The 12,807-nt window shown below is 37.1% G+C and overlaps 1 protein-coding gene across 3 annotated transcripts in view; it reads left to right on the top strand.

Moving 5' to 3' along the window:
- Window positions 1-12,807, top strand: part of DHX29 (DExH-box helicase 29) — a 48,680-nt gene that overhangs the window by 28,271 nt on the left and 7,602 nt on the right. For all 3 annotated transcript variants that reach the window (XM_077772972.1, XM_077772971.1, XM_077772973.1), the window contains 10 exons: window positions 3,537-3,713; window positions 4,374-4,514; window positions 5,899-6,043; window positions 6,180-6,297; window positions 6,894-6,978; window positions 8,996-9,084; window positions 9,970-10,098; window positions 10,187-10,262; window positions 10,816-11,040; window positions 12,413-12,549. In XM_077772972.1, coding sequence (XP_077629098.1) covers window positions 3,537-3,713; window positions 4,374-4,514; window positions 5,899-6,043; window positions 6,180-6,297; window positions 6,894-6,978; window positions 8,996-9,084; window positions 9,970-10,098; window positions 10,187-10,262; window positions 10,816-11,040; window positions 12,413-12,549 — 1,322 coding nt within the window. The remainder of the gene's footprint in view (window positions 1-3,536; window positions 3,714-4,373; window positions 4,515-5,898; window positions 6,044-6,179; window positions 6,298-6,893; window positions 6,979-8,995; window positions 9,085-9,969; window positions 10,099-10,186; window positions 10,263-10,815; window positions 11,041-12,412; window positions 12,550-12,807) is intronic.

Here is a 12,807-nt window from a genome sequence, read left to right as displayed (position 1 = left end):
TAATTAAAAAATTTACTCTTTCTGTAATCAAAAAAGAGAAAGAAGAAAACAACATAAGCAAAAATAGAAGCAAAGAAAATGAACAGCAAACAAGCAGAGTGAAACTCGAATGAAATTAAATCCAGTTTCCCCTAGAACTGAAATTTTGCAGCACATTATATAGACCAGTCCGTATGCTAAGCATGTGGAAGGGATTTGTGCTGAAGGCCTGGAGGATGCAGGTGGGTGGAGCTCGGTGTAATGCCTCCCTTCTCCACTTGGTGGTGCTGCTTAGCTCATTGGGGTGGGGGTGTGTGTGTGTGTGTGTGTGTGTGTGTGTGTGTGTGTGTTGAAAATGGCTTTGCCCAGGTTTGTAGTCTCTGGTGCGTGAGTTTCATGCCCTCACAGACTGTGGGATCAATCACCCCTTCTTTGTCTCAGGTGCCATCTGCTCCCCGCCTTTACCCAGTCTGTGTCCAAGCTGTCTGCCAGGTGGTGCCTCCCTCCAGAGTTTTATCTCAGATAGGGCTATGTTTCAAAAACCCACGGTTTGGACCCGTGCTGAATTTCTGGAGGACGGTCTCGTGCCAACAGCCTGGTGCTGGCTTGTCCCAGAAAATGTTTGTGTGATCATGAGCAGCAGCGGGGGCTACAAGTTTATGGTAAATCACAACACAAAGCTGGTGCCAGGTTTTGCTGTACTCGTGTCTTTATTCTAGTATGAATAAACATGGAAGCTCTCCAGGGTCCACCAGGACTTTGGCCTATGCACTCAAAGCAGGGAAACTGCTTCTCCCCATGTGGCACATGGACCTCTCAGACTGTGCTGCCTGCTCCTGGAGATTCCCCCTACTTCCTCACCAGAGCACTGCCAGGCACTAAGCTCTGAAACTTTAGACTCTGTGCTCCACTGTTTATAGAAGCCTGGTGGTACTGAAACCCTCTCCTTCCTCCCCATCAATAGTTTTGGGGAACAGGTTTCTTGTCCAGTCCTCTGCAAGTGTTTTCACTCTTTACCTCGGTCTCTCGAGCTACTTTTGGAGGGACTGCTGTTTTTTTGCATGATCCTGATGTGCTGCACTCTTCCCCCTTTCTTTTTCTGCCATCTCTCCGCAAAATCAGTTCCTTCCCTAGCCTCCATGGCTCTGCAGCTTTTCTCCCCTCCTACCCCCCACTCTCTGCACCACATACCTGCCAATTCCCTGGCTCAGGGTCCCCATTGTGCTACACCATATTGTTGCTATAGGAAATATACATTTTTCCATATGTTATTTGTCTTATGTCTGACTTATTTCACTTAGCATAATAATTTTCATCCATGTTATTGCAAATGGCAAGATCTCATTTGTTTTTATGGCAGAGTAATATTTCATTATATATTCCATTGTATATATATACCATTATCTTCTTTATCCATTCATCTATGGATGGACACTGGTCTGCGTCCATATTTTGGCCATTGTTAATAATGCTGCTGTAAACATGGGTGCTTGTATCTTTACGCATTACTGTTTTGTTTTCTTTGGGTAAACTCCCAGTAATAGGATTACTGGATCATTCTGTATTTCTGTTTATAATGTTTTGAGGAATCTTCAGACTTTTCCCTGTTGGTAGCATCAGTTTACATTCCCCCAAAAAATGCATGAATATTCCCTTTTCTCCACATCCTCACCAACACTTAACCATCTTTTAATTCTTGCTGTTTTGACTGTTGTGAGGTTTGATTGTTTGATTTGCATTTCCCTGATGATGAGTGATTTTGAGCATCTTTTCATGTATCTGTTGGCCATTGATATGCCTTAATTGAAAAAATGTCTACTCAGGTCCTCTGCCCATTTTTTAATTGTGTTTTTTTAGTGTTGTTTAAGCTCTTTATATATTTTGGATATTAATCCCTTATTGGCTATATCACTTGCAGGTATCTCCCATTATAAAGTTGCCTTTTTCTTTTGTTGATGGTTTCCTTCACTGTGCAAAAGGCTTCTATTTTGGTGTCATCCCAAAAGTTTATTTTTGTGTGTCTCCCTTACCTGAAGAGACATAATCCATAAAAATATGTTACTAAGGCCAGTGTCCATGAGATTACTGCCTCTGTTTTCTTTTAGGAGTTTTATGGTTTCAGGTCTCACATTTAGAACTTTAATCCATTTTATTTGTGTATGGTGTAAGAATGTGGTCTAGTTTTCCGAACACCATTTATTGAAGAGACTGTCTTTTCCCCATTATATATTCTTGCCTCAGGGTGAACCTTCATTTAAAAACCAGACCAACTTCAGGAAGTTGTTCTTTCATGGTTTAGTATTAGCATTCTGTTACATGATTTACTGAATTGTGCATAAGTGTGATACTGTTAATAATCTTGAACAATCTGGTAAAAAACAAAAGGCCCAGTGAAATTCATCACGTTAAATATAAGGATGTAACAGATGTTGGGACAAAGTTCTTTGTGCTATTCAGGACCTTTCTTTTTGATAACACTCAGAATAATACATCTGCCTTAGTCTTAGAAATAGTAGTGAGATTTGTTACAGTTTATGGTCACTGTATGAGTTAAGTAACCTCTCTTGCTGGTTGCTGGTATGTTTACTTCCAGATGTTTTTGCGTATCTCTCCTGAATGTGCACATTTTTTAGCTTTATTTTTCTGGTTTATGCTTACTTTTTTCTAAAAAAAATAATTATCTGTGTAAATTAATATCTGTTTGATGAGCTTTTTCAGATTTGCTTCATCCATCAGGAAATCGCTCATGAGTTTCAGACATAAATATGCTGGTCAAAGTAAAAATAACTAGGATTATTCCTTCTTCCTCCCACATCCTATCATCTATAACATTTGATTCTACTTGTTTCAAATTCATTCACTTTTCTCCATTTTCAACTGGTGCTGTCCTCATATAGATTACTGTTATTTAAGTACTACAAAAACCTCTATTTAAAACCTTTGTGTTGCTGCCCTCTATTACATTTTCCATATTTTAGCCAGTTTTCTTTTTTTAAGTCAAACTCAGACTGATTCCTCTGTTTAAAATTTTTAAAATTATTTTTAGAGAAGTAGAACATGTGAGCATGGGAGGAGGAGGAGGAGGAGGAGGAGGAAGGAGAGAGAATCTTAACCAGCTCCATGCTCAGCACAGAGCCCAGCATGGGTCTTGATCCCACAACCCAGGGATCATGACTTGAACCAAAATTAACAGTTAGATGCTCAACCGACTAAGCTACCTAAGCATCCCTTGTTTTTTGTTTAACTTAAGTAATCTCTAATCTGTACACTTAACATGGTGCTCAAACTCACTCCTGAAATCAAGAATCACACACCACCAACTAAGCAAGCCAGGCACCCTTCAAGTGTTTTTGATCATTGCCCCAACACATTAGGATAAAGTCTCAGGGCCTTACCCAGCAGATAACCAAAGTACGTCATTTGAAACAGACAGCTTCTCTCTCCCTCTACGTGTACTGATTATAAATATTTACTTTTAACAGATTTGAGTGTCTGATTATTTTAGCCTCTCACTAGACCTTATATGTGATTCATCTTTTTGTTCCATTTTATACTAGGTTCATGAAAGAAGTGTCCAGTCAGACTTCTTACTAATTATCTTGAAGGAAATTTTACAAAAACGCTCTGATCTACACTTGATTTTAATGAGTGCCACTGTGGACAGTGAAAAGTTTTCTACATATTTCACACACTGCCCTATTCTTAGAATTTCAGGAAGAAGCTATCCTGTGGAGGTAAGTTTTCTTTAAAACAGATATGTGAACAGAAATATATTCTGTTTTAGATATGTAGATCTATTCCTACCAGGGAGTTTCGCCAGAAGATAGGCTGTAGTTGTCTGAGCCCATGCCTATTGCTCCCATACTACAGGTCAAAAGAGGACTTGGAGATGGCTTGGGAATCAGATTGCTCATGCTGCCTGGATTGAGGGTGGGGAGGCTGTAAGGGACGATTCTGCTGAAAGATACACCTGAGAAGCACAGAACATAAAACACACTTCTGTGTCCAAACCATTATATCCAGACTGAAGGTGGCTGCCTGGCAGTAAGGAACTCCTCTTTCACCCACCTCTCTAATTTAGGCTTGTTTTTGAAGCTTCCTTTCTGCTTATTCCATGGATGTGTGTCCTTTGGGTTCAGCTCATTACATCTGCTCTTTTAATCAGTTTTCACAAATAAAAAATATATACCATAGTGTAATTTTTCCTGATACTTCTAGAGACAAACTCATCTGTACCAAGTTTTCCATTCCCAAATAATCCAGAAAGAAGCTTTTCTCACAATATTCTAAATTAACATTTGGTAACATTCAAAAGATAATGATCCTATTCTCTTTAAAATAGTATTTACTGAAATGGATTTGAGTTCACCATTCATGTACCTTAATCTATACAGGTTTTTCATCTTGAAGATATAATAGAAGAAACAGGATTTGTACTGGAAAAAGACTCAGAATATTGTCAGAAATTTCTGGAGGAGGAAGAAGAAATAACCATTAGTATTACAAGCAAAGCAGGGGGAATAAAAAAGTACCAGGTAAAAAGAAAACANACCCGTGAACTGCGAGATCATGACCTAAGCAAAAGTCGGACGCTTAACCGACTAAGCCACCCAGGCGCCCCAAAAGAAAACATTTTCAAAGACATCTGATAGTAATATCCAGGGCTTAACCTTTCATGAGAGGTTTAAAATCACATGGTGGGCACAGTGAATTTGAGTACAATTCGGAAGAAGAGGAAGAGATAGGATTTTAAGCAAATTTTAAAATTTCTTCACTCTTTGGTTTACAGTATCTTATCTTCTAAAACTATTTTGGCCATATAGACACTTGAAAAAACATCAAGGACGATACAAATAAGAGGAAACTTTTATTGCTTCAAAACAATGATCACTTATTTAGGAGTAAATTTGTAATGATTTTCTGTACTTTATCTGCACACCTAAGGTGTTGAGGGTGGGGCAGGCCCAAATTCGAGATTGATCCTTTCCCTTAGTTCTCTCAGCAGCTGTCCTGGTACCAGCAAACCTGAGCTATATGGTGAAGCTGTCTAGGGCAAGCACAGTTCTTCCTAGAGAATTAGTTTCAGTGACATGTTTGTTTTTAGAACTATCATAAAACTACATTAGCCTGCATTTTAGCCAGTGGTATTATATCCCATATTTTTATTGTGTCCACAATATTTCATGCTTATATCCAATCTGATGGAAACACAAAGGTGAAGTTACTTTATCTTCTCGTTAAGCAAATAAACCAAGGAAGCTAAACTCTCTCCCTAAAACTCCAGAGATGGAAATTAGAAACTAAGGAAAGACTTCAGAAAATTAAAGTTATTTCAAAAGAGATGATTGGACTTTAGCAACCGAAGTAGAGTCCAGTAGGAATGAGGCAGGTATAAATTATTTATTAAAGTTATGACCTCTCTTGAGCTGCTTCTTAGTTGCCACAGAACAGCAAATACAGTGTTTTGTTTTTCTTCCATTATTCTTTAGTTTGTACATGACAAGATAAAAAGTTTTGCTATACTTAGAAAGCTGAATGGAATTAAATACATGAGATGTGAAATTTTTAAAAAAATAAGTTTATTTTGAAAGAGAGAGGGAGAGGAGGGGCAGAGAGAGAATCTCAAGCAGGCTACACACTGTCCGCACAGAGCCCAATATGGGGCTTGATCTAACAAACCAAGAGATCATTACCTGAGCCGAGACCAAGAGTCAAGACACTTAACTGTGCCACCCAGGTACCCTATGAGATGTGAAATTTATTAATACTTTTGCCACTATTAAAAATTGTACTCTTCCTGTATTTTAACAAATAATAAGAAATGCAGATTTGATTGAATGCACATACCTCCTTTTACCTTGTCTTTTATAAAAATATTTAATACTTTTGTTCACCATTTTCTGATTATGTTTCTTTTAGGAATACATACCAGTTCAGACTGGATCAAGTGCTGATTTAAATCCATTTTACCAAAAGTATAGCAGCCGCACTCAGCATGCTATTCTCTACATGAATCCTCATAAAATCAACCTTGATCTCATTTTGGAACTTCTTATATATTTAGGTATGTATCTTTTACTAATTTGCCTGCATTTGTTTTGATAAAATTTTTCTAACTGGAAACGTTTTATTAACATGTTATATGCTATTCCTCACCTTTTTGCTTATGTTGAATGTTGTTATCTTTTAAATAATTTCAGACAGAAGTCCCCAATTCAGAAATGTTGAAGGAGCAGTGTTGATCTTTTTACCAGGCCTGGCTCATATTCAACAGCTGTATGATCTCCTATCAACTGATAGAAGATTTTTTTCTGAACGGTAACTACAGATCTTCATTAGATTCCAAGTAGTTTTGAAATTAAAATGTTTGGTCAGAATTCTCAGTCTTTTTACCTTTAGTTAAAACTGTCTAAAGCAAAGTAATTTTTTTGTTTTTACCATTTCTATTATAGCATTAAGTATACTAAAAATCTTAGGTATGATTTCTGCTTTTGTTCTGTGTTCTTACTTCATTAAACAGAGGGAATCCTTTGGTTAAGAATAAGATAGTGACTCACCTCCCCAACCCACTGGATAATACAAGACCCCTACAGAGTGCAATTTATCATCCAGATTCTACGTATTCAGCTCTTTACTGTATCTGTTTTGATATAGTTTATTACTGCTATCATGGTTATCAATGCAATATCCAGACATATTATAAAAATTATTTAAACCTTATATTCCATATAATTTCACATTTATCTTCTCTGTGATGATTATATGTGGTTTCACTGTACCATTCTCAGAACTTACGTGTTTAAATTTTTTCTAATAAAAAATTTTTAAATTGCTATTTGCAAATAAATTTTGTTATTCTTTGCAGTGTCTTCTAAAGAGAAACTCTTGCTAAGAACTATGATTTTAACTTTCAGATATAAAGTGATAGCTCTGCATTCTATTCTTTCAACTCAAGACCAAGCTGCAGCATTCACACTTCCTCCTCCTGGAGTCAGGAAGGTAAAATTCAGTAAAGAAATTTATGTGTGATCTGTTGGAGAATATTTCGTGAAAACGTTATAACTCTTTATCATCAATTATTAATGTTATTAAGTATCTTACAGTGCATGGCAGACTCCAGATGCTCTCTAGCTTAACATAATCAGAAATGAACCTGATACTAAAATTTAATAAGTATTTGAAAATTTATCATATACATCATTAAAGGGAGAAGACTTTTAGGGGCGTGATAGTTGAAAAATATGGCATGGATTTCACTTGTGAGAAGAAAAATCACTACTTTTCCCAACCTTTTCGTAAAGGATGTTGGATGTCAGGAGCTATTTGAATCCTTTGAGGATTCATTGTTGTTCTCCAGGTATTCATCCTTGATTATTTTTGTAATACGTACACCATTAGGTTAGGAAATAGTCTCAGTATTTTCATTGTCTCCTCTGTTGAAGAGTCTGAATGAAGAGATGCTTGGCAGAGAGTTTCTTAGATTTAGAGGGGATAAAAGAGCATCGTATAGGAACTGTGGGAAATAACAGAGCTCCCAGGTAGCCTGGACTGCAGTGCAGGAGCTTGGGTTCTGAGGCTCTTCTGATGTGTAACATTTTAGCTTCCCTCAAAGATTTGGTTTAAAGAAAAGGATTCAACCTCTTTAAAAAAAAGGGGGGGGGGGCGGCGCCTGGGTGGCTTAGTCGGTTGGGCGTCCGACTTTCGCTTAGGTCATGATCTCGCGGTTCGTGGGTTCGAGCCCCGCGTCGGGCTCTGTGCTGATTGCCAGCTCAGAGCCTGGAGCCGGTTTCAGTCTGTGACTCTCTCTCTGACCCTGCTCACCCTGTCTCTCTCTCCCCTAGAAATAAATAAAAATATTAAAAAAAAAAAAAAAATTTAACACTCCTGAGGTAGAATGAGCACCTAGATTCCATCTAAGTCTGAAAACCCAGATTATTATTTCCTAGGTCAAATGAGTAAGAGAAAAAAGCATTCACTATTGAAATACAGAGTTGATCTATAGAGCAATATATATTGAATATTTGATGTAAAATCCTGAATGTTTTACCTCCAAGGACACAACAGAAAAAATGTGAAGAGTACACTATTCAGTCATCATCATCAAGAATTTTAGAACTAGAGGGGTAACTGGGTGGCTCATTCCGTTAAGTGTCCTATTCTTGGTTTTTGGCTCAGGTCATGATACCACTGTGAGTTTAAACTCTGCATCAGGCTCTGCGCTGACCACACAGGGACTGCTTGCGAGTCTTTCTCTCTCTCTCTCTCCCTCTCTCTCTGCTCCTCCTCCCACACTCGATCTCTCAAAAATAAATTTTAAACTAGAAATGGATCTAAAAAATCATCTGTTTCTACCCCTTAATTTACAGTAGATGTATCTGAAGTCAGCAGAGATAAAATGACTTGGCTGTGGTCTCAGGGATAGTAAGCCAGGGCAGCAACCCATTTCTTACTGATGTACTGTTTTTTCTTCAATGATTTTGAGTGATTGTGTTTAGCTGTCTCTGTTCTCTGACCCAATTTCCCAGCTACTTAACTTCATTTTTAAGATGACAGACTAGAATTCGGGGAATGGTATTTTTGTTGGAATAAAAATCTGTAACTTTAATTGGCAAGCTGAGGTAATGAAACTGATTATATAACAAGTTAAAATTACACAGTGATAGCAAGTAGGTGATGAATTTTTATAAGATTCACTTTTTTTTAATATTTTTATTTTTCTATTTCTAGGAGAGAGAGAGAGAGAGTGTGAGCAGGGGAGGGTCAGAGAGAGAGAGGGAGATACAGACTCTGAAATAGGCTCCAGGCTCTGAGCTGGCAGTGAGCACAGAGCCCGACGTGGGGCTCGAACCCACGAACCGCGAGATCATGACCTAAGTGAAAGCCGGACGCTTAACTGACTATGCCACCCAGGCACCCCAAGATTCACTTTTTAAAATTCATCAGCTCAAACTAAAGTTTAAATGATGGCACTGTTGGAAGTTGTTACCTAATGTTTTGGCTTTTTGTTTATTTTCAGATTGTTTTAGCAACAAATATTGCAGAGACAGGTATCACTATTCCAGATGTTGTATTTGTGATTGACACTGGAAGAACAAAAGAAAATAAGTAAGTTTGAAAAGGGTTTGGGGCTCTTGAATTCTTAGGAGAAATCACAGAATCATATAGGGAAAATCCCAATGTCCTAATTCTACTCAAAGCCAAAAGCCTCAGAGAAACTATGGGAAACTTTAAAATACCCAAGAGTAAACGTCATATTTCATGTCATGAGATTTCCTGTAAGTAATGCCAGTGTATTGCTTTTTGGAGAAAACTGCTCTCCGGATAAGTTTTTAGAACATAATTTTTTATAAATTTGCTTGCAAAATAGTTTTACAAAAACAATAATTATTTCTGAGATTGTAACAGAGTATGGGTTTTGGAATCAAAGTTGGATTTAAATCTCTGATCTGTAATCTTGAGCAAGTAATAATACCATTAAGTATAATCATCAATTCCCTTATATGCAAATAGCATGAATATTTTTCATAATTGAAAGTACCATTACAGTAATTGGCAATTACCTTACCTGAATCTTCACAAAAAGATTACTGCTTTTTAGATTTTAATGTTTATATTGCAAAAACAGAAAAGACCACCTTAGTAGTCTATTGTAATCCACATATAGACTGTCTCTGTATTAGGAAACTTTAGCAATATTTGGCAGTATTTTTGACTGCCCAGAGGCAGTGGTCATATTAATTTAGAAAAGAGCAAGTTAAACAAGTTTTTTCCTTGTGCCAAAGTTTTTAATTTGATAGTATCAGATTTACTTTGCAGTGTTTGCTAACCTCTTTAAATATGAAACATGATTTGGAAAATACTGGTCCACAATTATGATAGACTATTTCAAGCTTGTCTTCAGTATAATTTTAGGAGTCAAATATTTGTAGCTTTTTCAGATTTTGATTTAAGTCCTTGATCTAAATATTCTTTCCTAAAACATTTCTTTAGGTACCATGAAAGCAGTCAGATGAGTTCTTTGGTTGAGACATTTGTCAGTAAAGCAAGTGCTCTACAGCGCCAAGGCAGAGCTGGGAGGGTCAGAGATGGCTTCTGCTTCCGAATGTACACAAAAGAAAGGTACAACATAGCACTGGAAATTAAAAACAAATCATTATAGTGTGGCATTTCTGATATGTAAAGTCTTTAATATTATTTTATTTTTCAGATTTGAAGGTTTTATGGACTATTCTGTCCCTGAAATCTTGCGTGTGCCTCTGGAGGAGTTATGTCTTCATATTATGGTAATCCTAAATTAATTCACGTGTTACTTTTTCATTCTTAACTCTTTTCTTTAAAAAAAAAAAATGTAAACTTCTCTTATCCTAGATTTTCAAATATTTACTTTTTCGTAAATAATCCCTCCCTCATTTTTTTTTTTTCATAAGTAAACCCACTATGCTTTAATTCTACCAAAGGCACTCATACAGTCTCCATACCTAGACGATTACTTGTCAACTGGGGGCAATAGTGCTCACCAGGGGATAAGTGGGAGTGTTTCGGTTGGCACTTCTTGGGGGAGAAGGAGGCCATGCTATGTCGGCATCTAGTAAAGTGCTGAGATTGAGAAACACTGATGTAGATCAAGGGCTTCCTAGTCTGAAAGATCTATAATATCCTTCAGTTCTTAAGATTTTGACTTCCCAGAAATGAAGAATGAAGAAACTAAAATACTGCTTTCAAGAAAAAGAACATTTATCCTCTTTGCTCAAAATTGTACTTAAATTTGGTTCCAATGTGACCATCCCTTTGGTCAATTCTAATAACATACTGATTGATCGCTTTTTTAATCTACAGAAATGCAATCTTGGTTCTCCTGAAGATTTCCTTGCCAAAGCCTTAGATCCCCCTCAGCTTCAAGTGATCAGCAATGCAATGAATTTACTCAGAAAAATTGGAGCATGTGAACTAAATGAGCCTACACTGACTCCACTGGGCCAGCACCTTGCAGCACTGCCTGTGAATGTCAAGATTGGCAAGATGCTTATTTTTGGTGCCATATTTGGCTGCCTTGACCCAGTGGTAAGGCAAAGGATTATCTTGCTTCTTCACTTTAACTATCATTTTGGTTGGGAAATTACTAAGTTTGGAAATAATTTTTTACTTTTAATTTGATTTTTAACTAACAGAAGGTCAATACTAACACTCCGTCGGTTTTGCGTCTGACTTCAGCCCAGGTCATGATCTCAGAGTTTGTGGGTTCGTGCCCTGCGTTGGGCTCTGTGCTGACAGCTAGCTCAGAGCCTGGAGCCTGCAGTGGATTCTGTGTCTCCCTCTCTCTCTGACCCGCCTCGGCTCATACTGTCTCTCGCGCGCTCCCTCAGAAATTTAAAAAAATAAAATAAAAAAAATCCCACTTGAAATTTGTATTTAATTGAATACATAGTAGACGATTTTTAAGGAGCTTTGAGTCCCATAGGTTGTTTTTTGGTTTTTGGTTTTGTTTTTCAGTAGAATTAAAAACTTTACTCCTCTTTTTCTGGATTATCTGTCTGAGCCAGCAATTAACAGCACTTCAGTTTTATCCTCATTATCTCAGAATTAACCAACATTGTGCCTCTTTCTGAATTACTGAGCTCATATGCCTGCTCTGCCATTTCAACTTCACAGTTTTATCAGGCTGTGGCCTTTTCTGGGACTACAAATGAAGGCTGTTTAAAAACAGAATGAAGAATAGGGGCGCCTGGGTGGCTTAGTCGGTTAAGCGTCCGACTTTTGCTTAGGTCATGATTTCGCGGTTCATGGGTTCGAGCCCCGCGTTGGGCTCTGTGCTGACTGCCAGCTCAGAGCCTGGAGCCTGTTTCAGTCTGTAACTCCCTCTCTCTCTGGCCCTCCACTGCTCACACTGTCTCTCTCTCTCTCCTAGAAATAAATAAAACATTTTAAAAAAAAAAAGCTTTGCTAAAAAAAAAAAAATGAAGAGAGTGTAGTGTAGTCTAGTCTGTTTCTCTAGTATTAGAAATACTCAACCAGAATTGTGTTGAGTCCAAACAGTAACTGCTGTCATGATAATTAATCTGAAAAGGTGCAATATTAAGAAATGGGTCACTGTACCCTCCAAATTATTTTTTAAGGTATTTAAACAGCATTGCAGGCAATGGAAATGTAGTAGGCTAAGAGTCCAGATATAACTATGTGACAGACTATAAGTCACTATACACACATTCAGGTTTTTATCTCCGGCTCTGGTGATGTGACCTCCTTATAAGTATAGTATAAAAGTGATTTTTTTTAATTATATAAAATGAAGTCCAAAGTAACAAATTAAAATGAAAATGGTACTAAAGAATCCTGCAACTTGAAAGTGGGATTGATTTACGATTTGCTTTCTGTTACAAGTCAGTCTTCCATGTATACCTCTTTAATAATAAATTTTTTGGTTATTTATGGATAGGCAACACTAGCTGCAGTGATGACCGAGAAGTCTCCTTTTACCACACCAATTGGTCGAAAAGATGAGGCAGATCTTGCAAAATCAGCTTTGGCTATGGCAGATTCAGACCACCTGACGATCTACAATGCATACCTAGGGTAAAGAAATAATCTGTTGTCCATAAGTCAATGACCTGAGGCTGTTTACTTTAAAAAATTTATCTTTGACTTTAATTAAAAAGATACATCTAAGATTTACATTTATTTTTAGTTCTTCATCTGTCAAGGTATAATTATTTTAAAGATTCATAGTTTTATAATCCTTTCTAAATAAGAACAATGTACTTTGTATTATTGTACCTATATTACCTCATATCTGAGGTTAATAATTTACTATTACACATAAAAAATAACAGT

Source organism: Crocuta crocuta, unplaced genomic scaffold, assembly GCF_008692635.1.
Source record: "Crocuta crocuta isolate KB4526 unplaced genomic scaffold, BGI_CrCroc_1.0 scaffold107, whole genome shotgun sequence".
Classification (NCBI taxonomy): domain Eukaryota; kingdom Metazoa; phylum Chordata; class Mammalia; order Carnivora; family Hyaenidae; genus Crocuta; species Crocuta crocuta.
Note: the sequence above shows the minus strand (reverse complement) of the source record. Positions and strands in the feature narration are given on the sequence as shown.